The sequence below is a fragment of the Pyricularia oryzae genome, chromosome 2, assembly GCF_000002495.2.
Source record: "Pyricularia oryzae 70-15 chromosome 2, whole genome shotgun sequence".
Taxonomy (NCBI): Eukaryota; Fungi; Ascomycota; class Sordariomycetes; order Magnaporthales; family Pyriculariaceae; genus Pyricularia; species Pyricularia oryzae.
Genome location: NC_017850.1, coordinates 4,124,859 through 4,149,262, shown reverse-complemented (window position 1 = coordinate 4,149,262; position 24,404 = coordinate 4,124,859). Strand labels below are relative to the sequence as shown.

The following is a 24,404-nucleotide window of genomic DNA, read 5'->3' as shown; positions in this document are numbered from 1 at the left end:
ACCCGTCTAATCTGGCAAATCAGGTTGCACCATTACTACCTTGAATGCCCCATAACAGGTACAGGTCGCTTAACGGAGGAATATGGTGGTATCCACTCTGCGATTCTTTGAGATTTCCAACGACATATGTAGTGCTAAAAGTGTTAGTTGATCGTCCCATCGCCAATCATCCAACCCACCTAACAAAAAGAAAGGAAGAGACAGGAAATAAAAGATATAAAAAATGAATCGTTTCGTCACAGAGGTGACAACCCAGTTCAACCCCTTCGCCACCAGCGCAAGGGCGGCGCGCCTTTTCCTGGCCTACCTGCCACCCAATGCACGCGCCTCTGGCATGAACATCAAAACCAGCCTGCTACCAAAGACTTCGACGCAGCCGCCAAAACTGCAGGTCAAGTTTAGTACGTTGTCCTCCCGCCGCCTTTAAGAGGCCTCCCGAACGTATTCACTGACCTGGCAACTGCTATCCAGAGGACGGCACCCAAATGGACCTCGACTGCCAAAAGCTGGGCATCAAGGGAGTTCTCGAAGAAGTCAACCGCCATGTACGACAACTCGAAAAGGCAGACTCGCTCTCGAGCTGATTACGATATCATAAACACGATACCCAATACATCTTCTGAATAAACCATCACGCGCGAGTCTCGAGCCTCGGGGAGTTTTACAGCTGCTTGCCTACGCCCTCAATCGACATCTGTACAACACCTTGTAAAAACACAACCAAGATACGAGCATAAAGTGTCAAGACACACCGATCGAATCATGCTCGACTTGTGGGGGATGCTGTGGCGTGTTTTTGCCCAAGAGAATGAACTACATAATGCAGGGACCCGATCTAATCCTTGAGCGTACCTGGATGCGACGGCTCCCATCACAATTTAGGAAAAAAAAAGATATTGATGCTTATTTTATTTTTCTATCGCGTCGATCATCAACATGCCATATCCTGATCGTTCGTCTCTTGATTTCATATGACCTAAGCAGAGGCGCCGCTGATGAAGAACCACTTGTCGATCGAGGCATCGATCTTGGCTGGGGCAAGCTCCTCATGGGGAGGCAGAGGAGGGAGCTGCTCGGCAGCAACGCGGCTAGGCGACTGCGAGACCGACAGGTTGGTGGTGGAGACGTCACCAGGCTGGGTCTTGCCCGTGATGAGCTTCTCCCAGGCCTCGGCACATTCCCTGATCACATCCATGGCGTACCTGCAAAAAGAGAAAAAGACAAGCAATGTTAGCATGTGTGTTTTCACAAAAGAACACCAGTTGAGGACAAGGCTTCGGTCTTACTTCTTGTTCTTGCACTCGCCGGTGAATGCGAACTGGTTCTCGGGCTTTCCGTCGGGGATCTTGTAGATACGGAACCACTCATTGGTGGCACGGAGAAGTCCGGGCAGGTGGCGCTCAACATCCTCAACGTCGTTGAGCTTCGAAGCCAGCGGGTCGTTCACGTCAATAACAATGACCTTCCAGTCGGTCTCCTCCTCGTCAAGAAGAGCCATGACGCCAAGAACCTTGACCTGCTTCACCTGACCGGTGTAGCCGACAAGCTCGCCAATCTCGCAAACGTCGAGAGGGTCGTTGTCACCCTTGGCCTTGGTCTCAGGGTGGACAGCGTTGGGGTCCTCCCAAGTCTGTCGCGGAGCGCGAGGCATAAACGGTCAGCAAGGAATCCTAGGATCGTTGAGCTGCAAAGTGCTTCTGTCCCAACAGACGCGTCAACATTTCCCGATGTCTTCTTACCTGGGGGAAGGCACCGTAGTTCCAGAGGTATCCCTTGTGGGGGAAGCAGTTGCGGACGTAGCGGAGCTTGCCCTTCTTGATGTCCTGCTTGATGGGGTTGAGGAGCTCGTCCTTGGAGATCTGTGACGTCGAATTGGTAATTTTTTTTATCGCATGAGTGAGTGGTTCCTCGAAGGGGTAAAAGCAGGCTCTAAGTCTCAAGAGCTTTCGATTCGGGTACGCACCTCGAGTTTGGCGTTGGTCCAGCGGGGGATCTCAACAACCATGTTCAGGATGGTCTGCTCTGCGTTGGCGTAGAGGGGGATATCATGGAAGGGCGAGACGGGGACGCCATCCTTCTCGATATAGACACGGTGCTCGAGGGTGTTGGGAGCCGCAACCTTGCGGACGGTGAACTGAGACGCCATCTTTGCAGAGCTCGTCGGTGATGCAGACGAGGATAGGTGCCGGGCGATCTGTGCTGTGCGGAGGGACGGAATCTTGACTGCTGCAGACTGCTTGTTCTGGAGCAGGCTGTTTTTATTTTTGGTGGGTTTGTTGGAGAATTAGTGAACGGGATACACCCAAGCAGCAGACCTAGAATTCAATTCGATCGCCGCTACTGCACTGAGATGGGGTAGGGTAGCTAGTAGCACTACTTACTAGCTACCCTACCCTCCCCGAAGGAGAGGAGGGGCTTTTCGAACCTTGAGTTAGATGGAGGGGCAGTAGCACCGTTTCCCGGCGCAGATGACGCCACCTTGAATCCCATTGCCTGATTGGCCAGGCGCGAGCCCAACAACAGCAGATGGCCAGCAGTCGCTTGTCGAGTTGGAGAGCTCCAGCCCGCAAGTGGGGACCTTGATGAGACCTGGCACGTGTTGCGAAGTGCGCGAATGGATATTTGAGTAGAGGTCGGCCGTAGCAGCGTCATGGGGCATGGGCATGCAGGTAGACGGAACAGGCTGTTACTCCAAAGGATCTCTGGGTGGGAGCTACATAAGGATATACCACTCGAGTTAGTTACCTGTACAAAATCATATCTGCCTTGGGTAGGTAGTCAGAACCGTCCAACGTCGCGTCATGACCGTGCATCCGCCGGCGCGGCCATCTGCATCCATCCATCCGATGCTGCAACTACGGCAAAAGCTCCGACTTGGACTTCGTTACCGCCCCAACGCTCCCTGTGTTTGTTCTTTGTAAACAAAGGATGAGAGCACTCCCGTTGTATGCAATGTTTGACTTTGACTGTCTTTGGGTTTGCATACCTTTTTGTTGGCTGAGAGACGGGTTTGATCAAAAATTGCGCACTACTTGCTGGCCTCGGTCTGGCAAGCTTTGTACCGAATTGGACCCTGCTTACAACACAAGTCTATAGTTGATGTATGAATACAGGTATAATACAGATACAATGATGTACAAACAGTAAGGTAACTGCTGTGTCTGCGAGAATGGCTGGACGATTAATTAAATTCATGGCAAAACGGACGTGGTTTGAGCTCAGAGTAAAATCATCGACACGGTCCACTAATGCTACTGGTACAGTACGTATCGCGCCTAGCCTTGTTGTGGCTTGCCCCTGTCCACCTAACAATCCAATCCAAGTAGCCGAGGCCGGGTCCAGGTTGTAGCATTGACCACCAGTAAGTGAAGGACAGACTCTCTTGCTACCATGAATTACATCATTGACATACCAATTAGCTTGATGCTATGCCTACAAACGATTTGTCGTCCAAGGATAGTAAACGTGCGCTTTCTCACTATGTCATTTTCCCCCAAGGGTATCGTGCTGTATCTAACCACATGTCGAGCTGTGTCTGAACTTCAAGAAAAACCCAAGCCGTTCCATTTCCCGCAAAATTGTAAATTATTTATTGTATATCCATATCCGTGCTGTTCGCTGTACTTGTTAAGCTGGCCGACAAGCCTATCCATGCCATGTGCATGTACAACATACCATCCTTGCAACGGCCTTTCGCCCACATAGCCTTTATCGTCGAGGCAAGTTGTTTCTGTTGTACTGCGCCCCGCCGAACGCAGGTCCTCCATTCCACCCTTGGTGAACGCTCTTTTGCACAATAGCAGCAGCTGCAGCGTGCGCCATCAGTCGCTCCTTTTGCCGATGTCTTTCCTTGAGGTACTGTGCCGCCTCAGGCCGCATGCGTAGGATACGGAGGATCATATCATCCGATGGATCTGCCTGCGCCTCCTTCCGCTTCTCCTCCTTAGCCTTGCGCATCGTGCCCAAATTGCGACTCATCATGATGCTTTTGCCTCGCCGTATAGTACCCATGCTTGCAAAAGCAGGTCCTGCCGCTGGCCCAGCCGCTGCTGCTGTCAGCGATGCGGGGGCCGACAGTCTGTGAGGATTGCTGGCGCTGTGCAATTGCTGCTGTGCGCGTTGCGCCGTTGCCTTCGCGATACCCTCCGAGGTTCTGATCAGTGCGGCCGTATCTTCAAAATAAAAGAAGTTGAGCGATGCCAACTCGTGCCACTTAGGCGACTTGAGTATCTCAGCCGGCACACCCATCGCCACACCATGCTCGTCTGCTGCGTTGAAGAACTCAAACAAGAGTTCAAGCCACTTGTAGACCACGTCAAGCTCGGTTTGCGTCAGCGGTTTCTGGCTCGACGGTTTGTCCGATAACGGTGGCACCAAGAGGTTTTCTATCGCCATCAATACTTCTTTCCACAATCGCGTCATGACCGCAAGCATGGTTGCATCAGTCAGGGTCTGCTTCATGACGGCAAAATTGTCGTTGAAGTAGTCGAACAACGGCTTTAGGGCGTTCTCAATATCTACTTGTGTAAGGGGTGGAAGTCTCGCCGTTCGCTTTTGCCATAGCGATGCGACTGACGATGCAATGCCGCGGTTGAGCAGTGACTTGAGTGCATCGTGAGAGAGGGAGGCGTTGATGTGGGTTACGAGCTGGTCGTCAGGTTAGCTACGGGCTCTATGCCGTATCATGTAGGACTTGACAGCTTACCTTGTCTGTAACCTTCCGGACCATGTCTCGCTCAGTCCTCTTCAGATGTCTAAAAGCCTTGGCAAAGTAGAATTGGATGTCGTCGCGCTCACCCTCCATGCTGACTCTTATCAGCAACCTCCCCTGCGTATCGAGATCGAGCCAAAATTCGCGAGGAAGGTAGTCGGAAAAGTGCTTGGGGTCAAGCTTCAACGATGTACGCCCCACAAAGTCATGGTCACCAAAGGTATCATAGTCCCAAATCGTGGCGATGAGATTAAGTGGACCCTGCACATCAATATCGACCGACTCGTCCCAGCGCGGGTTTAGGTTTCTCATGACGATCCTCGTTTTGGCCAGTCGCTTCTGATACTCGTCGCATAGCACCACATACGGGTCGCTCGTTCCCGTGGGGTCGCACGCTTTCAAGTCTTCGGCCTCTACAATTTTGATCGTGAATGTGTACCTGGAAGTCTTTTGGAACATTTTGATGGGACCGTCCGCCTTGAGCAGCACATCTGCGCAGCCATCGGCATTAACCAGCTTCTCAAGCTTGTCGAGAGCCTGCATCGCATATTCAATATTGTTCAACTTGACAAAAGACTTGTTGAAACTTGTGTTAGCACCATCCCGTTGCCGTGACTAGCCCAGACCAGTCTTTGGGTCATCAGTGATAAGAGTCGGTTCGAAAATTTCTCACCTCGGGGTAGAATTGGAACGGCTCGGCCTTCTCTTTTGTGCTCAATGCATCCTTTGCATACTGCATGAACCGTTCTTGCGTCGTCTTGGAGGCTGCCGCCGCCGCATCCTGCGCCGAAGCGCGATCCATTTCTCTTGAAAACTTCTGATCGACTATCTCACAGTAGCGCCCGATGCCGGCCGCAAACCCTTTTGCGAGTGCCGTCATGAAACGTGCATGGTGCACATCGTCATCCCACCCCAACTGGAACACTTGATCAACTGTCTGGTTAAACATGGCAAAAATGTCCAAGATGGACACGCTATGGCGTTCGTTATCGGAAGCAACACCATCTGGGTTCTGAGTCTTCACTTGGAACTGATCCTGCTTGACAGCTTGCTCGACAAATTCCTGCAACCGCTCTTCTGCAGATTGGATCCATCTCCACACAAAGCCTTGTAGCAAATCCTCAACCGAGAAGAAGAAGGGCTTTGATGGCAGGGCCTGGACATGAATCTTGCGGATCTCGACCATCTCCTTGTAGAGATCAAACCCATCCTGCACGTGCACCTCCTCTTTCCGCTCGTTGTATACGGCGAGAATTCGTTCGACTATGGCCTTTGCGTCTTCTTCAAATGTAGGGAACATGGTCTCAACCAGAACGCCAAAAGGAGACGCCCCGAGTATCACAGGATGCTTCCTAAACTTCTTTTGGACCCTTCCACAGAGAGCAACAACACTTTGACCAAGCTTTACCACATGGCTAAAGTTCCAATCTTCCTGGCTCTCTGGCAGCTCTGCATCCAGATACGAGCGGTAAACAGCAGCAGCACTTTTGCGAAGAGCAGCTGAGAGAGCTTCGGCGTACTCATCTGCATCTTCCTGCCGCTGCGAAAACGCTTCGTCGCTCTGAATATTGTTCATGATAAACATGAGCGGTTTGGCAAACGAGGGCGGCTTGGCTTCGTAACATTTGGAAAGAAGTTCAAGCATGTCCCGTAGAAGGGCATCATTCAGACTGTGAAGCAATGTACGGTATGCAGACGTGTCCGGAAGGCTCCATTGGCTTCTTGGTATGCGCAGTAGAGGATCAGTGTAGAACATAATGTGAGGCGGTCGTTTCACCTCAGGGGCAACCTCCTTGGCAAAATCAAACGCCATGGACAATTCTTCGATGGACACCTGTTGTTCAAGAAAATGCTGGGCCACGACCTCTATGAAAGTAATGTGTCGCGTGTGCTGCGGCAATCTCCATCGCACCGCCAATTCAGCTAGGAAGGTCTCGGACTGTGCAGATAATAGAGAACATGGAGCAGAGGGGTCTGGGTGGAGGAGGTCATGAAGCGTCGTCAGCTGCAGAACTTGCTTGTAACAGTATCGAGGGTCTGGCGGGATGAATGTGTAGCTAGGCTCGTCGACACTGCGTATGCTGGACGCGTCGTCCAGGGAAAGTGAACTAAGGCTGGGAGAGCCGTCGAAACTAAAAGGAGCCGATGCAGAGTCGGGGCTTGTTACCAGCCTTCCAAGGTCTGTAAAGGCTTGGTCTTCGTTGTAGTATGATTGTGGTCGGGTGGGCAAAGGCTTATCAGCACTAGTTGAAGCCGATCCTGCAAGATCCGGCCGGGCATTGATAACATCACTGATCATAGCTGCCAAGAGCTTGCCTTCTGCCTTCTTCCACTCTTCGTAGGCGTCGTCAACGTCAAAGTCCTGACGCCGCAGGGCTCCGTTCATGCTGGCATTCATCCTCTGTTGGTATGCTTTGAAATCCCTTACGGCGCTCTCGGCGGTCCAGAGCGGGCGGTTTGAATTGATATCCGCCTGGACCGTCGCTAAATCTCGTGCAAACACTTTTGCAACGAACTGCACCATTGGCATATCCTTGACTTCATGCGTCAGGGGAATTTCGACCTCAATGGTTTTGTGCTGCGCATCTTGACCAGTGTCGAGATACAGGTCCTGGTCGTTAGTTATGAGCTTCTTCTCCAGAGTAGCCAGGCGATTCATCAGCTCGGGCCTGTCCCGATCACTGCCGTGATCGCGGAGGACGGCTACAACAAGCCGCACGAAAAGAGATAGATGCCTATCAACCAAGACGCGCCAGGATTGATCTTCCGGTGCTGTGGCGCGCGCCTGTGCTCTGTTGGCAGAGCTGTAAAAGATAAGGATAAGAGGCTCGAGCTTGCGGTCCTTGTCTACAGACCTGCGAAAGTCCTGAGCGGTGAAGGCTGTGTACGCTTCGCCAAAGGTTCGCTTCACGGCAGCATCGCTGTAGCCCGGCATGCGCTCGGAGCCGGTGAGAACGCCCTCCATCCTCTTCTCGAGTGAATTGCGAAAGCTGTGCGGCAGTTTCACATTGCCGGAGCTTGTCGTGCCTGTAAACTCCCTGATCAGGTCACCGACGCCCGAGGCGTGTATTATCCTGGACTGTGGCCTTGAAACCTTGACATATTCTTTTCTTTTCTTTTTTGGCTGCAGCAGGTAGTTCAGGTATGCCACACGCAGGGCATAACTGTAAACCTCGTTCGGCGGTAGAGGCCCCTGGCTAGCTCGCGAGCTGGCTCGGGCTCGGCGCTCGCCATCTTGTATGCTCTGGAGGCGCCTGGACGGTTTCCATGATCGAGTCGAGGCGGTTGACATGTCGAACGGTGGCAGTTGATCTATAAAAGTCGGGCTGTAGTTTGCGGAGAGCGCAACAGTAGAAGGGGGTTTGCCCAGGAGCCAGAAGCGAAGGCTGAGGGCAGGCCCCGGTCCCGATCAGACCATAAAACCGTCGGGAGGCTTATTCGGCCGCCGCGTTCGTTGAGCAATCGAAAGTGGCTGTCATGCGAATTAGGCCACGATGTCTAGGTACATTGGTGCAGAGAGCACAGAAACAGAAGACACCTGGAGCCCAACCCAAACACGTATAACCAGAAGGGCTGGTTGTCTTTGGAGAACCAATTGATCCCAAAGTGGGTTCGACGTTCAAGTTGCTTGCAAATGGGGGGAGGGGATGGATGGACTGGCCTCCAACGTCATACTAAAATGACAGGCGGACATGTGGGACTATGGGATAAAAGCGGGGCTGGTGTTCGGCTTATGCGACATATTTTACTGACTGTTAGGTCAAAGCGCCCAAACCATCTGGTCGGTCCCTAGACGTCCGAGACCTCTACTGCTGGGCTAGCTCTGTTCTAGGTTTAGTTCTAGGGGTAGTTAAGGTTAGTTAGGTAGGCAGGTGCCTGGGTACCTATCAGGTAATTACGTATCTACCTACCTACCTGTTGTGATGTTGGGCTTAAATGTTGGTGTCACCTCCGCACTACAGATATACACCAAGCACCTACCCCTTACCTCCCTTACGTCCGTGGTTGCTTGGAGGTAGGCTAGCCCAGCAATACGTTACTCTAAACAAACACGTATTTACTTCGGTTGAATTTGGCTTATTCTTGCGAGATTGTTTGCGCTCAACAAAATGCTCCGAAGAATATTCTATAGAATGACTTCGTAGAATCATCGTCTCACGTTCAAAATTTCTTGTCCTAAATACAGCAAACCCATAATTGGACCCATTGTGCATTGTGGAGGGTCAGGTGCACCTTACCTGGATCATAAGGCTGCCTCGTTTCCAGCTGGGAATCCTTATTCGCCTGTGGTTTTCAAAAGCACTACAAACAAGAAAGCATCACGGGAGGATGTAGGCGCCGACAACTTGACAAGTGTCTAGGAGGAGATTTGCTTGCACAGTTGGATGGACGCCAATGGCCTCCACTTACAGACCTACTACTGTATTTTCGGATATAATTTATTACTTACTGTTAATTACTTACTGTTACGTGCATACCTTTCCTACCCTACCCGGTTGCGAACAAGAATTCGCACTTCTGCACCACTCCAAATTCAAGTGCGTCGTTTCGATGATCAATACGAAGGGGTGGCATGCGTAATACTGGTGTTTCCTATTTATTGTCATGTGCGCGCCATTGCTGCGCCACCAGCAAGACGCAGCAGCAACGTGCCGTACCTATGCGATGGATTGATTTAACGATTTTGTTTGGTTGTTGTCCAATGTTTCTCTCTTTCTTGATCGCTATGCACGTATCATCCTCCGCGCAAGGCGTCCAATATTTGGGCCCACGTGCCCTAGCAGCCTAGGACAGCTCCTTGATTTATGTTTCTGTTCAGTTTTGGTTGGAGTGATTCTTTTTAAAGATATCTACCTAGGTAGGGTACCTACCCAGGGTGTGTGATGTGTTTTCTTCAGCCCCGTAGGTGCCTACAGATAGGTGCGTAAAACTCTACGTGGGTTGCGTCGGTCGCTTGCGAGAATCAGCAGGCGTGGGTGAATAAAGGAGAGGAGTGAGTGAAACATGTATTCAGTTCAGCCATTGTGGGCTAGTTAATCATGGGGTTTTGAAATACCCTAATTCTTGGCTACATCGCATATGGGCCCCGAAGATTACTACCCTAGGTACCTAGGTATGTATCCCAGGGAAACCTTGGGAGCTACCTACCTCTTCATACTTGGGTTAAAATCCACAGACTAGGGCGGCAAATGTAATCTTTGGTGACTGATTGCATTCTGTGACAGAGCCCGCCCACTTGGCAAGGCACTGCCCTCGTGAATCAAGTTTGACTACAGGCTGCAACGTAAATAAAGTCGAGGATTCCGCAGTCAGTCAAGGCCACGTAGATTGCACAGTACGTTATCTTATATACCACGAATGCAGGCAAAAAAAAAAAAAAAAAAAACCACCCCTTGTCACCGTATGTGTGAGCGTGGGCCTTTGTTAACTTACTTCGTAACTGTTCGCGGGAATCACCAAGTATCTAAATTATTTTTTTGTTCAAAACTATTACCAAAGTCGGCAAAGCCCTCAAGTCCACGCCAGCGAACACTGTACCGGGGGATGGATTTTTACCCCTACCACTATAGTAAGCTGCCCGAGTACTTAAAAGTACCTGGTAAAGGGTACCTAACCTAACCTCGATACAAGGCGGGAGGTGGGCAGCAGGCAATCGGGGTGCTTGAAGAAAAGCCCCGATCAACCAGAACACCAAGGTTGCACGTTCCCTTACGAAGTAATACCTACCTTCCCAAGGTAAGCTTGTTACGTACAGGTATTCGGTAAATTACATACCGGGCTTTTATATGGAGCAATACGTAGATGAAGTGGTGCCCAAGCAAGCCAAGCGACCAAGGTAAGGTACCTCCCTCACCTACCTAACCGAATTCTTACGCAAGGTTCCTTACGCTAGGTAAGTAGCTGAGCGGGCGGGGTGGGTCAAGTTTGCCTGTTCTGTTCTCCTGGGTTTGACGTGAATTGGATCGAGTGAATCAAATGCGATTTCTCCCCCGCCGGTCGCTGGCAAAAGGGCGTGGAAGAATTAATACTTTCAAATGCTTGCAAGCAAAGAGCCAGCCATGCATACCTAGAAAACAGCTGGACTGAGTCGGACGCTGTTTTCCATTACCAGACTCTACCCCCGTCGTTGCATCTTACTTCACTTGTCGCTGGCGGCGCCCTTGCGCCATCTCCCGAACCTCCAAATAAATCTACCTGCACCGACCAAGTCCACAACAGGCACGGGCAGGCAACATCGGAATCCATCATATCTTTGCCCGCCCGGCCGGGCTTGCAGCACGCCAACAAACAGCACGCACCAGGAAAGCCGACGACGGTGACGACACAAAATACACAACGATGGGCAACGTCACAAGTCGCCCCGAGGAGGCTACTGCGCTTTATCTCCGGGATCAAAATCGATGTCAGTCTACATCTCATGCCCTTACCATCGCCATCGACGTGCGCCCAGACTGCGCTGTGATCCTTGTTGCACTGATCTCGGCGTACCCTGCCTGCCTACCTGCCTACCTAACTTAACTTAAACACCCCATGCTACTTGCGTTGGTGCCGCGAACTGACCAACAGACCTTGAGCCCTTATAGTGTCTATTTCATCTGTCGTTGTCTCCTCTCCGCGCAAGCGCTCCTCCATCAATATAGTTCCCAATGCTTTCCCTGCAACTCGATTCTCAGCTTCTCGTTCTCTTGGCGACAGCTGCCCCGTCGAGTTCGTCCAGGTACGCCGGCGCCGCACCTCATCGTACCCCACCCCTCACCCGCCCTCTACGACTGGCACTGCCTGATCTTCCCCGGTTGCTGAGGCTGGTATTTGGTTCGTGCTAACGCCGGTCGCTCTCGTCAGGACCCAGAAACGATCACGTCAGGCGGTCAGCCGCACTTCATCATCAAGTTCAACAGCGACGATGAACTCAACTTCAACTTCACATTCGTGATACGGCAGAGTCCAGGTGCCCCGAGTCCAACCTCCGCTGCCGGCTTGGACGTTGCCGCTGGCCCAGCCTCGAGCGATACGCACGTTAACAACCTAACATTTGTGTACGCTTCTTCCGCTAAGGAGGTAGAAAACCTGGTGACAAGGGAGTTCCACGCCGACCCGAACCTTCACAAGAACTCCAATGTCGAACTTGTGGGGGACTACTCTACAGATGGGAGCCCCTCAATATCGTTTGAGTGGTCATGGAAGTGGAAACCACCAAAGATTGCCGAAGACAAGGGCGGAGGCTGGCGCAATTCCTGCAGCGTATGGAATACTATGATCCTTCTATCCCTTTCCCGCTGGCGTCTTAGGTCCAGCGTCTGGGTCTTGTGCTGATAAGCTCCCTGATGCATGCAGTTTGTCGAGTATGACCAGCGTGGTCATCGCTTGGTCTCCTTGGCTAGTTTCGCTTTCTGGGTATCAAGTAGGTGCATCCGTGCTTCCGAGGATGGCATTGTCAAAACCAAGCTGACACTTGTCTAGATTCCAATGGCTACATGAGCCAGCCCAGCTCGCCCTCGCCTCAGTTTCTGCTCCATGCCCCGCCTAGGATACGGGTAGCCTCGTCGCAATCCGTTGAGTCGAGAATAAGTGCCGCGGATATTAATGAGCCTGCGTCCCCTCGCACCAATTTTAATGCAGAGTCACCGAGTGACGCGCTTCCGCCTCCATCGACAGCCTCCTCCGAACCGGTCAAGGTCGACGTGGCATGTCCAAGGCCTGGCGAAGATGTAGCTGTCACGGATGATGGGCCTGTGTTTAGGGCGACCATCAAGGCGTTGGAACAAAAGACGGGCAGCATGCGGACGCAGATGAAGCGCCTGATCAAGAAGGCAGAGCATGCGCAGACGACCCAGGCGGACGCCAACGAGGCTTTCATGGCATTTGTAGATGCCCTGAAGGAGGCATCAGCAACCAACACCAATGCCGTGCAGCCCGCAATCGACCATTACTTTGACAAGATAGCTAGGGAAATTTTGTTTTACGAGAGACAAAATGCCGCAAATTTGCAGAGGATGATAATCGAGCCGCTGAACAGGCTGTATACGCTGGATATCAAGCAGGCCGAGGCCAAGAAACGAGATTTTGAGGAAGAGAGCAAGGACTACTATGCCTACGTAGGCAAATATTTGGGCCAGCGTTCCGATTCGGTCAAGACCAAAAAGCTAGTCGAGAGCGATAACAAGTATCAGGGGAAACGACGCAATTTTGAGCTGAAGAGGTTCGACTATTCCTCATTCATGCAAGATTTGTCAGGTGGGCGCAAGGAGCAGGAAGTGCTGTCTCATCTCACCAAGTACGCTGATGCCCAGACAAAGGGGTTTTTATCCACGGCTAAAAAGGTCGAGGCTCTCTTGCCGCAACTGGAAGCGTTATCAAACGAAGTACAAGAGGCGGACAAGGAGTATCAGTATCAACGGAGAGAAAGGGAGGAAAAGCGCCGAGTGTTGGAGAAGAGCAACGGGACGACCATGGAACCCGAAACACCTCTGACTGCAGGCATGCCAAGCGTCACAACACCGCTCAACGGAAACACGAATTCAGACAGCGAGCTCGGAAGGGCAGACAGCACTGGCTCGCAACTGCGCACTGTAGCGAACAGCACCACCTCTAATACCACGGCAGTAGGGGATCTTTCCAAATCACCTGGCAGCTTTAGTCACTCTTCTGTAAATGTGGGCAGCCCCCCACCACCCTCCAAGTTCAAGGGAATTCGCGACCTGGAAGAGCGAGATCCCTCGCAGTCTGCCATCTCGGACAAATATGCAACGCAGCGCAAAGAAGGTCTCCTATGGTCCTTGAGTCGACCAGGTGGTCATGTGGACCCGAGAGCGGCCTTGAACAAGCAGACGTGGCACAAGTAAGGATCATCCTACTCCATATTTTCTTCCAGCAATAGTGACTAGTGTTGCACGGCTAACCGACGACTGCTTTTTTTTTCAGGTTCTGGATAGTTTTAGATCAAGGTAAACTGTCCGAGTACAGCAACTGGAAACAGAAGCTCGACTTGCACATGGACCCAATCGACCTCCGCATGGCCTCGGTTCGCGAGGCCAGGAACGCTGAAAGACGCTTCTGCTTTGAAGTCATTACGCCACAGTTCAAAAGGGTTTACCAGGCGACGTCTGAGGAGGATATGAACAGCTGGATCACCTCTATCAACAACGCGCTACAGAGTGCTGTTGAGGGTCGAGGTGTCCGAGACAAGCCAGTGCAGTCAGGCACGGACCAGCCGGCCAGTTTCCGAAGGGACATTGGTTCCATCCTTACCGGGAAAAGCCCCTCGCTCGGCCATGGGCACGCTGCCAATACGTCCTCTTCTGGGTTCCCCACCCGCCGAATCACGGTTGGTGGCGCGCCGAGTGGGCATCGCGTCGGCTCTGCAGGCAGTCAGGAGGAGAACCCAGACAAACTACTCCAGGCTCTACGCGAGAATGACCAAGGCAATTTGTGGTGCGCAGACTGCGGGTCTGGGTCCAAGGTTGAGTGGGTGTCGCTCAACCTTGCCATCATCCTGTGTATCGAATGCAGTGGCATTCACAGGTCGCTCGGGACGCACATTAGCAAGATCAGATCTCTGACGCTCGATATCACGTCCTTCCGCACTCCCGATATTGTCGAGCTGCTCATGCTTGTTGGTAACCGCGTTGCCAACATGATATGGGAGGCTAGGCTTGACCACTCGATCAAGCCAGGACCTCATGCGACCAGAGAACAAAGGCTCAAGTTCATAACCATGAAGTATGTCGACAGAGCATTCGTGGATCCCCTGTCGCCCACTACTTCCCGTTACCTCACAGCCGACGAAACGTTACTCGCTGCTATCAAGCGCAATGAGATTCAACAGGTCATCTATGCCTTAGCTTTGAAGGCCAATCCAAACGTGACTGATAGGTCTCGTGGGACACATTCCATTTTCTTGGCCCTCGCCGCCGCAGATCCGGCCTCTCCGTCACCCGCGCCATTGTCGACTGCGAACGCACGTGTCGAGGGCGAACGGACTACCCCATTCCCCATCGCAGAGCTCTTGACTCAAAATGGTGCTGAGATACCGTCCACCATGCCGGCTTTCCCGCTCAGTCGCTCCGCACAGCAGTACTTGGAAGGCAAACGCGGTCGCAGCACGTCGATATCGATGGTCGGCAACCAGCAGGCTGTCTCTACAATTCAGGATCTTGGTCAGGCCGCCGCTGATAAACTCGCCCGTGAGCGCGAGGCGCGACTACAGAAGCGAGTTAGTGCCGGTGGTCGGCTCGCCAAATCGCCCATACCCGAGAGGTAGGGTTTATATGGGCTGGGCTCGTTGCGTGGCCGTCCGTCTGAGAGAGGACGGCAACTGCATCTAGCAGCGGCGGCCAGTGTATCGACATCGCCGCCGCGGCGTGGAAAACGGAGTCTTGGCAGCATCAGGCGCAACATTTGCTCCCATGTTACAGGGGAAACCAGGCCACAACCTTGAAGGGATGACAGTACACTGCCAGTCCCCCTTGTATAAATCACGATATCATACTCTGGATACTACTTGTGGTCGTTGTCTTTTTTCGCGTATTTTCATGTAGGTATCGTCTGTACTTTTCTTTTACTATTGGCACTGGTTGGGGGTTGGTTGTTTCGTTTCGGTTCAGCCAATGTTTATTTTTGTTTCTTTTTCCCCCTGGGTGTCGAAGAAGCGCCCTACTACAATCCTGGTCTGAGTTTCTTGGTGGGCAATTCGATGACTTTTGGGCATTGGGGTACGGGTACGAGGCGTGGACGTCCTTGCTTTTTGGTTCGAGATTTCTTGGGGCGCTGGGAGATATATATCTTAATGCGGCACAGGTCTTAATACGATGTCACGATTGTGAACATGATGTCTGTCTCTATGTGCTTTGATGCCAAGTCGTTTTGATTGTTATCTTCTCTTGTCCTCAACTTCAGTTTTTGTGCCTATATCCTCTGGCTACAAATGTCTGAAAATTATGTCGGTGTACGTGGCAATATAAACATAGGGCCTAGGAGGCAAGGGGATGAGGAGGCTAAGTTAATGTTAACATTTTGGATGGATACATATCTAAATGTTTTCAATAACACAATTAATATCTGGCGGCCACCGCAGGAAGTGAAACAAATTTACTATTCACAGAATCCGAGGTTGATAGCAACACTAAATGTCGCCCAAATCGTTCCCATCATGCTCAAGCGGTAAAGAACGAACTCCAAACTTGATATCCCTCCCACTCCTTGTAACACCAAACATAAATCAAGCTGCAGTCAAACAGACGGAGTGTTATCTACTAAAGTTTACAAGTTGGGTATCTTACCCATGCGAGTTTTCCAACTCAATCTGTTGTGGATGTAGTTGTTCCACGGTTCAGTGTTCCTTGCCCTTGCCTGCCGCCGTGGGCTTGGTCTTTCCATTCGCATTGATTTCTTTAACTTCGTCGTCCTTAGAAGTTTCTGCGCCATTGAGAGCAGGCTGACTTATGGCAGTCTTTTGAGAGGCGATATCGGCTGAAGGATAGTTACTCCCGCCGTCATGGCCAAACAAAGGTTGATCCCCTTTACCGCCCATCTCGATGAACTCATCTGGCCGTCGATTCTGAGACGGGCCCGGTTCTGGTGCACGGTTTGCTTTGCCATCCTTGGGGTTCTTGATGAATACCTTGACTGGTTCTTGGTTCGGGCCTGCAGGTACACGTGTGACTTGAACAGAGTTGATCGAAGAGAGGAGTGTCCTTTCCCGGACAATACCACGTCTGTTCACCTCAAGGCCAGCGAAGCCGCCAACGAGGCCATCCGTGCTGTCGTGAACGGAGGGTTGCGCTTGCGTCATCCATGGGTGAGCCAGGCATTGATCGATGGTATACCGCTTTTCTGGGTCAACGACAAGCATACAGTCAATCAAGCTCACTGAGTAAAAAGAGAGTTAGTATTTTTTATATGAAATATCATATTCAAGTCTGATCGGATTTGATTGCCACTCACAAGCTGGATCACCGACCGAGTCCCAGTATGGCGACGGGTAGTGAAAGATACCGTTTTTTATTTGCTGAGTGAGGGTATAAGGGAATGATTCGCTCGTCAACTCGTCGGAGAACGGCGGAAATCCGCACAGGCAGATGTAAAGCACAACGCCCAACGACCATACGTCAACAGCTTTCGTGTACTTGCGATGCCGGCCATCAACGAGAATTTCGGGTGCGACGTAGCTAGGCGTGCCACACAGAGACGTCGTGAAGGACTCCTCGCCGATAATTTTGGCAAGCCCAAAATCGGCAATTTTGACGTGCAGATCCTTGTCAACCAGCAAGATGTTCTCCGGTTTGATATCGCGGTGGACAATGTTTCGGTCATGCTTTGAAGCCACAGAACGGACGAGTCAGTATCAGAATGTTGCAAGTTCTTCAAAGTCGAATAGTGAGATAAACATACCAAGTATTTGACACCGTGGAAAAGTTGGGTGAACAGTTTCCGACTCTCAGCCTCTGAAAGCTTTTGCTTCATAACAATGAAGTTGAAAAGTTCACCTTCCGGGGCCAGCTCAAGCACCAGATACACTGCATTGCCCTCGTGAAAGGTATCCTTTAAGCACAGCACATTGGGATGACTGACGCCCATCAATACAGCAATCTCCAGCTGGAGACCTTCTGTCCTGGACCGTTCTTCCAAACCAGGGACCATGGAGAATATTTTGACCGCATAGCGCTGCCCTGTGGATTTCTCAACGCATGCAAAGACTTCAGCGAAGTGCCCTTTGCCAAGCTTGCCCAGCAGTGTGTACTGCTGCGAGAATGCGCTGGTTTGACGATATTTAGGATACCGGAATATAAAACGAGCTGTATCCTTGACAGCGATCTCGTCTTGCTCCAAAAGCTCCCTCCGCTGGTTGCGACCGACTATGGCCTCGTTGACAAAAGTGCCGTTACTGGATAGATCCTCAAGAATGACTACAGTGTCGTTGCCCTTGTGCTCGGCAAATATGAGGCAGTGTCGATTTGAGACGATGGGGTCGTCAACCACAATATCTGTGAGACGTTCCGAGTTTTGTAAGTATGCGCTCAAAAAAAAAAAAAAAAAAAATCCTGCATAGGAAGCGAGAGATGCTGCATGGCAGTGGATCGAGTACCTACCGCATTCTGGATGCCGTCCGATCAAATAACCACCCGATGGGAAGCCTGGCCCAAGAACTGGATTAGACGCTCTTCTCAACACAGTAAGGACAAACAGTCAGTCCCTTACCCTTAGAAGCTTTGTCACATGGCTTGTCGTCGCTTTTGCCGTTCGTGTCAGGCATAGGACAGGAACCACGCTTCCGCAAAACGACACATTTGCCGCCGTATCTGGTATCGAGAGGGAAAAGATAGCCCCATACGCCCTCCTTCACCTCGTCTTCGACCTCGTCGGATAGCGCGGCCTTCGGATCAACGATCTGCGAGGGAATAGCTTGTGTTGCTTGTGTATCCTGTGGTGGTGACGAGAAGCCCTGGACTGGCGAGCGATGTGCGACTTGGCTCGGGCGGCCCTCAGGCGGTGTTACAGTCCCTTCCTTGTAGGCATCGAAGCTGCCCTCGGTAGGGTTATGCGTGATGGGGGACGGCAGTTGCTGCTTGGTGTCCACCGGGGTTTTTGGCTGCGCGGTGGATTCCTCCGCCTTGTGAGCTGCACGTTCCGTCCTGCGAGGTTTCTTGAAAGATTCTCCGTCCGAATCGGCAGTAGAGGGCTGAAAGAAGGCTGTTAGAATTTGGAATGGATTCAAACGTCGCCGGGGCATCTTGACCATCACCGTTAAAGAAACATACCCGAGCCCTCTTCAATTGGCTTCCCTCAGCGCGTGGAACCATATTATCAGGCAACGAGGTGAGGCGATTGCGTGTGTTGCTTGTGTGCGTTGGCAAACGATTACTTGCTTAAGACGGATGTTGCCTAGCTGATGGGCAATGTATTATTAGGTGGTAGGCCCGGCAGGTATGGTATGGTACGATCTGCTTGGCCTGGACAAGATGGTTCGCCTCAGGTGACCTTGGGTCAGACTAGAAGAAACTCGTTTTAGCTAGTTCAGCGCAGCACAAGGCGGCAAGGCTGTATGCTCTGACGATGGTTTTTGCGGGTCGAGGACCTGCGAGTGAGACGAGCGCAAAGGCGACAACACTTCAATCTGTCAGGGGAGCAAACGCGATCCTAGGCAGGGCTTCCTCCCATAACCATGTCTGAGCTAGGGAGATCAGCTAGGTACCTTCACAGTACGAGAAGAGTGCAGGGGTAGCTAGGTAGTCAAGGTACCTGGAGTAGGCAAGCACCCACCGTAGGTACCGACTACCTACCTTAGGTAAGGTACCTCTCGTTGGCTGCCTGGAAAGGAACAAATTGCTATTGCAATACCTACAATCGATTGCGTACCTTCCTTTGCTCGATGACTCCAAATTCCGCCACCTGCCCTATAGTTTCAGCTCAAACCCCCAGAATCATTACATCTATCATTGGTTTGTTCTGATCATTCAAAATGGATCGTCTATAGTATGCAGAATAAGGCAAGTATGATCCTTCATCTCGTCACCGATCTCCAGCCTAGCTCTATTGGCCTCCTGACTGGCTTGTGCAACCTATACCTGAAAGGGCCTTGGGGCGCAAGCCTTGTGCCCATGCGGTTCGGATGACACCGGCGGCCGACTGAGATGCATGACCAACAAGAGCTCCGACGCACGACCTGGTCAGGCGGCGTAGGAAGCCTGAATGTCACGGTCGCCTGCTCAGTTTCTATAGCAGATTGTCACCTCCTTCGTAAATGATACCGTTTGTCGCTGAGACAAGGGAGGAGACATTAAACATCAGCAAGCAAACAGCAAGTACATCTCCCACGGTGGCCATACTCTTTTATTATCTTTCAATAACCGTGGGATTGCGTCAACGGTAATAACTATGGTACAAGACGGAGAAGAAATAGCTCCCTCATTAAATACCTATGTTATAATTAACCGCTTGCTTTATTCTTTTGGTCAAACTAGCAGTTTTCGTTGGCCCGCCCTGACGATTCCATCTTGTGTTCAATCGCGACATCTTGCGCAGATCCTCTCACATTTCTATGCCAGTTGTAAAGTAGTATGTGTAACACTAATTACAACGACTAGAATCAGACTAGGTCGGTTATTGTATTATTGCTACTTGTCGATCATGGTCCTGATTATGCGTACCTACTCATTATCAATCTAGGTACCTATTTGTGGTTAATCCCAACATTTTGACTCATAGCTCCCAAGGTGCCTAAGGTAGGTGGTAGGTAGGTGGTAGGTAGGTGGTAGGTAGGTGGTAGGTACCAGGTAGGTATGTATTTTACTTCGTAGGTCGAGACACCTTACTTGCCTACCTGCCTGCCTGCCTAGCCTGTTGCCCTGGTTCTTAATGAGTGTTTCGATGGCGGGCGGGCACCCCACATACGACAGAGTCCAAAACTCACCGCCCTCTGAACTGCCCTTCAATGAGGACCGCGGTGATGCACGTGACATGATTTTCCCACCGTTTACGGCAGAAAAAAATACGACAGAGGGCGAGAAGAGGGGTGCAGTTGTCGGCGGCGAGACCTTCTACGATAGGTGTGGTTTTGTTACTTTTTTAAAGCTGCATTGATTCGGGCTAACATCGCCCCCTGCTGTCCATCTTCCAGCGGTTTGTCGCAAGAAAAGTATCTTCCAGGTGCACCTGTGTAGGCGTCCTAGTCCTGTGCTGTCTGTCCACTTGGGAAACATTCAATTTTATTGTCCCCAATATCAACCCCGCTTCCGGAACACGCCCAGCCAGGACTTCAGAAATTACAGAGCAGGCCCCACGGCAAGGATCAGAATCACGGTGGAGGGAAAACTCCCAGCTGCACAAACAATCGTATACAACGCATCGATCGACCCATTCTCGCCATCGAAACGATCGCTGCGAACATAGTCAACAAAATGACGGCTTCATACCAGCCCCAGCTGGTGTTCGTTGACGGCTCCTTCGCGGAGCTGGCGCAGGACATGGCAAGCGTGCTCCAGATCAGCGACGAGATCCAACCTCTTCTCGACAGCGAGAAGGAGAGTGAAGCGCTGACCAAGATTGTCAGCGAGTCGAAGAAGCTGAACGCGATCCCGGAGAAGGAGTTCACAGGCGCCTACAACCTTCTCGTGCATCTGGTCCTGCAATCAAAGGAGCCCAAGAAGCACCTGCCAACAATCTGCCAAAACCTAACGAGGCCCGTCACATCGTCGCCCCAGCACGGCGCCCAATTAGCACTCTTCGAGCTCACGAGCATCTTCAACCTTTTGAAACCCAACGACCCAGTGCGGTTCAACGTTTTCATCCAGATCATCCGTTTCTACAAGATCCACAGCATCCCAATCTCAGACCACCTGAAGAGTGCTTTGAAGCAGTTGCCGAGATGGCTGCAGAGCTGGGAGCTGGATGAGGAGGACCAGCGCAAGATGTATTCAGAGGTTATTGAGGTCATGACTGCTGCTGGAGAGGAAGAGTGAGTTTTGAACCTACCGAATCATATTTCAGGTATACTTTTTGGTAATGCGAAATGGTATTAACAAAGGCACGGTACAGGGAGGCATATCAACATATCCTCAAGGCGCTACGTACTTTCGACTCCGAGGATGCCGAGGATTACACATCCGAGGAGGCCCAGCAGCTTGCTCTCCGCGCCCTCCGCTCCGCGATATCCTCACCAACCAGGCTCTCGTTCGAGGACATTCGGGCATTGCCCGCTGTCCACGCTCTTAGCGAGTCGCACCCTGTCCACTATCAGCTTCTGCAGATCTTCGGCGAGCAAGACCTCGACGACTATGATGACTTCAGGGAGGAGCACGAGGGTTTCATCGAGAAGGAGAACCTTGACAATGAGGTTCTCTACCGAAAGATGCGACTGCTTACTTTTGCGTCGCTGGCAGCAGCAAGCATGCAGACGCGCGAGATATCGTACAATTCCATCACCAAGGCGCTCCAGATCCCTTCGGAGGACGTTGAGATGTGGGCAATCGACGTTATACGCGCTGGCTTGGTCGAGGGCAAGCTTTCCCAGAAGAAGAAGGTCTTCCTGATTCACTCGGTCAGATACCGTGTGTTCGGCGAGAAGCAGTGGCGCCAGCTTGCAAGCTCACTGGAGAAGACCAAGAAGACGGTCAGCACTCTGCTCCAGACGCTGCGCAGGGAGGAGGCGAATGCACAGCAGGAGGCTGAGCGCAAGTTGGTCGAGGCGAGCACTCAGCACAACAACGACCGTGGCAACCAAAGGCGAGGCGGCAACCGTGGCCAACAACACCGCGAGCGTAACGACAATGACGATTGAGAAACAAAAAATTAAGACCGAAGACGGTGGGGAAAAGTCTATCTGGTTTTGTTTTTTGTCTTTGTTTTAACGCAGCTGGGTTCAAAAGGTCCTGGGTAGCTTTAGGTGTTGGGGTTTCGAGCCAGCATTAGTTGTGACGCCAATCGAAGAGATGTCTTCTTTTTCTTTTTTGGCCTGGGATAGACGGTTCTGAAAGTCCGAAATTTGTCTATCATGCCTAGTTATATTCTCTCATACGGCGCCGCACTGGGGTTCGTCAAATATTGACACGCGGCAGGGCATGGGTGACCTTAGGGCAGGGAATAAACAAGAAAATTCTATCTGCTCGTCCATGAGCTGTGTGTTGTAGTGTATGTATGTAGAATGTGTGCGGAAATGGGTATAGAATCAACTAGACTTGAGATCCTGAGCACCGAGAGTCGGTCTCTTCACGGCTCAACGCCAAGCACAATCTATACGAGACAAAGTGAAGCGCCATGCAGTGTTACAGAGATAAGAGGCAAAGAAGTAAAAATAACATAAAAGAATTACACAGGAGAAGTCTTTTTTTTTCATCCCAACTTAGAAGTTAGAGCCCAGGCGGCTTTCAATACGCTTCTGGGTCTCCTTGCTGACCTGGTCAGGGGACGGAGTGGCATCGATCTTGACAACACGGTTCTCCTTCTCGTAGTGGTCAACTACGGGCATGCTAGTCTCGATAAAGGTGCGGAAGCGCTTCCGGATGCTCTCGGCATTGTCGTCGGCGCGACCGCTCGTCTTGCCGCGCTCAAGGAGGCGGCGCTCCATCTCAGCCTCAGGGCAGTCGTAGAAGAGGACAAATTTGGCGGGACAGACTGTCTCCTCAAACTTAAGGGCCTGGTCCATCTTGCGGGGGAAGCCGTCGATCAAGAACTTGGCCTTGGAGGACCCGTTCCTGCTCTTCTTCTTGTTCTCCTCGACGACGTCGGTCATGGCGTTCTCGAGCAGCTGCACCGTCACCTCCATGGGCACTATGGCGCCGTTACGGATGCAGTCCTTGATCAGCTCGCCGAACTGGGACCCAGGCCGCTCCTGCTCTGCGCGCAGCAGGTCACCAGCGGACAGGTGGGTGAAGCCGTAACGCTCAACCAGTTGGGCGCACTGGGTTCCCTTGCCGGCGCCGGGCCCGCCGAGGACGAAGACGACCGTCACATCGTCTCCGGAGAAGGTAGGCGTGGATTTTGCCGGGGCGGGGAGGCGGCCGCCGAGGCCGACTTGTTGTTGCGGTGGAACGCCGGGCATATCTATTGTTGTATGCAAGGAGGGGTAGGTGGTTTATTCCAGTCAGTGGGTGAGTCTATTTTTGGATGACTTCATAGAGGTGCACGACTAGCAGATAGGTGGTGATGGCCGAGACAATATGAGGCAAGATGGAATCAGATGCACGCAATGGGCTGAGTGCTCATGTCCTGATGGAATGTGTGGTTGGAGCAGCTACAGCCCGTTCTGGTCACAAGCGTCCTTTGGTAGGTAGACAGCTTTCGTTGAGACAACACAGCCGAGCCAAACAGCTTTCCCGCCAGCTTGCATGACGTAGCACCAATTGCGATGCCAGCTCGAGCTAGCTTGCAGCGGAAGTTGCAGGTGCCACGCCGCCGCTTGGATTACAGCAAAGTGACGGGCATTTGTGAAGCAAAGATACAAGATAGGGCCAACAGAGAACCAGAAGAAGAAGGGGGGGGGGGGAATCTCACCCTTCCTCTGGTTAACCAGACCGATCCATGCGGTTGTTGCTAGGCCAATGATGACCACGAAAGGCCAGAACTTGATCTTGTCCTGCTTTGGCGGAGGAGGGGGAGGAGGAGGCGGCGTCTGCTGCTGGGAGCTGTAGAAACGTCTCGGAATGCTGGACCTCACCGCAGATAGGGTCCTTGGTGCTTTGGTGATGGAGCTGGCCGCCGAAAAGGCTGCCCTCCTCTGCGACAGAGCTGCAATGTGCGCCCGCGCCAGCTGCCGCCAGCATGACCGCTGCATCGACGCCATTTTGATTCACGTTCTCGGGGGAAAGGGTGTTTTTTGGCCGTCGTAAATGGAGCGGGTTTATTGATAGATGCGTGACGAATCTCGGTGCTGCGGCGCTGGCGTGGTCCTTGGGTCGGGTCGACGTGTCGCTCTGTCGACAATTGAACTAATATAATCTATTACAGCTTTCTTCTTGGTAACCTCGCAACAGATAAAATTTCGCGACGTCGCGTATCGAATTGACAAATTCCGTTTTATTCAACCCTTTTGACATCCTCCTCCTGACTTGACTTGGTCAGTGCGCAACAATCTACCCATCTACCACCCTTGCCTTCCTTGTTCCACCTATATCGATCCCTTCCCGTTTTTATTTCTTACCGCACCTTGCGCACCTAGCAATCAAGCAGCTCAAGTGTAGCTGCATCGCTATGCATTCTC

General features: G+C 51.8%; 8 protein-coding genes across 9 annotated transcripts; 3 read left to right on the top strand and 5 right to left on the bottom strand.

The window, feature by feature from the left end:
- The first annotated feature begins 97 nt into the window (after positions 1–97).
- On the top strand, positions 98–959 carry MGG_01599 (mitochondrial ribosomal protein L44). Its single transcript, XM_003714533.1, has 2 exons — positions 98–401; positions 472–959. The coding sequence occupies exons 1-2, from the start codon at positions 224–226 to the stop codon at positions 582–584; spliced, it is 291 nt and encodes a 96-aa protein (XP_003714581.1). The 5' UTR covers positions 98–223; the 3' UTR covers positions 585–959.
- A 17-nt stretch (positions 960–976) lies between these two features.
- MGG_15739 (inorganic pyrophosphatase) lies at positions 977–2,146 on the bottom strand (the record flags this gene model as incomplete). Its single annotated transcript, XM_003714532.1, has 4 exons — positions 977–1,202; positions 1,287–1,630; positions 1,740–1,859; positions 1,964–2,146. 4 exons carry the CDS (start codon positions 2,144–2,146, stop codon positions 977–979), a joined length of 873 nt encoding a protein of 290 aa, XP_003714580.1.
- Positions 2,147–2,431: 285 nt separating this feature from the next.
- MGG_15738 (uncharacterized protein) lies at positions 2,432–2,659 on the bottom strand (the record flags this gene model as incomplete). Its single annotated transcript, XM_003714531.1, has 1 exon — positions 2,432–2,659. The coding sequence occupies one exon, from the start codon at positions 2,657–2,659 to the stop codon at positions 2,432–2,434; it is 228 nt and encodes a 75-aa protein (XP_003714579.1).
- Positions 2,660–3,332: 673 nt separating this feature from the next.
- MGG_11181 (uncharacterized protein) lies at positions 3,333–8,337 on the bottom strand. The gene is made up of 3 exons (XM_003714530.1): positions 5,385–8,337; positions 4,706–5,287; positions 3,333–4,647 (listed from the first exon to the last, which is right to left on the bottom strand). Exons 1-3 carry the CDS (start codon positions 8,001–8,003, stop codon positions 3,709–3,711), a joined length of 4,140 nt encoding a protein of 1,379 aa, XP_003714578.1. The 5' UTR covers positions 8,004–8,337; the 3' UTR covers positions 3,333–3,708.
- Positions 8,338–10,624: 2,287 nt separating this feature from the next.
- Positions 10,625–15,693, top strand: MGG_01597 (ARF GTPase activator). Its single transcript, XM_003714529.1, has 6 exons — positions 10,625–11,114; positions 11,296–11,429; positions 11,555–11,953; positions 12,047–12,113; positions 12,173–13,550; positions 13,634–15,693. The coding sequence occupies exons 1-6, from the start codon at positions 11,051–11,053 to the stop codon at positions 14,970–14,972; spliced, it is 3,381 nt and encodes a 1,126-aa protein (XP_003714577.1). The 5' UTR covers positions 10,625–11,050; the 3' UTR covers positions 14,973–15,693.
- Positions 15,557–18,896, bottom strand: MGG_01596 (the record flags this gene model as incomplete). 2 transcript variants are annotated; one of them, XM_003714527.1, is made up of 6 exons in its annotated part: positions 16,041–16,579; positions 16,655–17,024; positions 17,102–17,694; positions 17,800–17,844; positions 17,909–18,389; positions 18,469–18,510. In XM_003714527.1, the coding sequence occupies 6 exons, from the start codon at positions 18,508–18,510 to the stop codon at positions 16,041–16,043; spliced, it is 2,070 nt and encodes a 689-aa protein (XP_003714575.1). The 2 variants fall into 2 exon arrangements, with proteins under 2 accessions (XP_003714576.1, XP_003714575.1); XM_003714528.1 differs by having other exon boundaries at positions 15,557–16,579; positions 17,909–18,896.
- Positions 18,897–20,149: 1,253 nt separating this feature from the next.
- MGG_01595 (eukaryotic translation initiation factor 3 subunit M) lies at positions 20,150–22,538 on the top strand. Its single transcript, XM_003714526.1, has 2 exons — positions 20,150–21,164; positions 21,245–22,538. Exons 1-2 carry the CDS (start codon positions 20,608–20,610, stop codon positions 21,984–21,986), a joined length of 1,299 nt encoding a protein of 432 aa, XP_003714574.1. The 5' UTR covers positions 20,150–20,607; the 3' UTR covers positions 21,987–22,538.
- Positions 21,534–24,298, bottom strand: MGG_01594 (uridylate kinase). Its single transcript, XM_003714525.1, has 2 exons — positions 23,699–24,298; positions 21,534–23,248 (listed from the first exon to the last, which is right to left on the bottom strand). The coding sequence occupies exons 1-2, from the start codon at positions 23,985–23,987 to the stop codon at positions 22,548–22,550; spliced, it is 990 nt and encodes a 329-aa protein (XP_003714573.1). The 5' UTR covers positions 23,988–24,298; the 3' UTR covers positions 21,534–22,547.
- Positions 24,299–24,404: the final 106 nt, after the last annotated feature.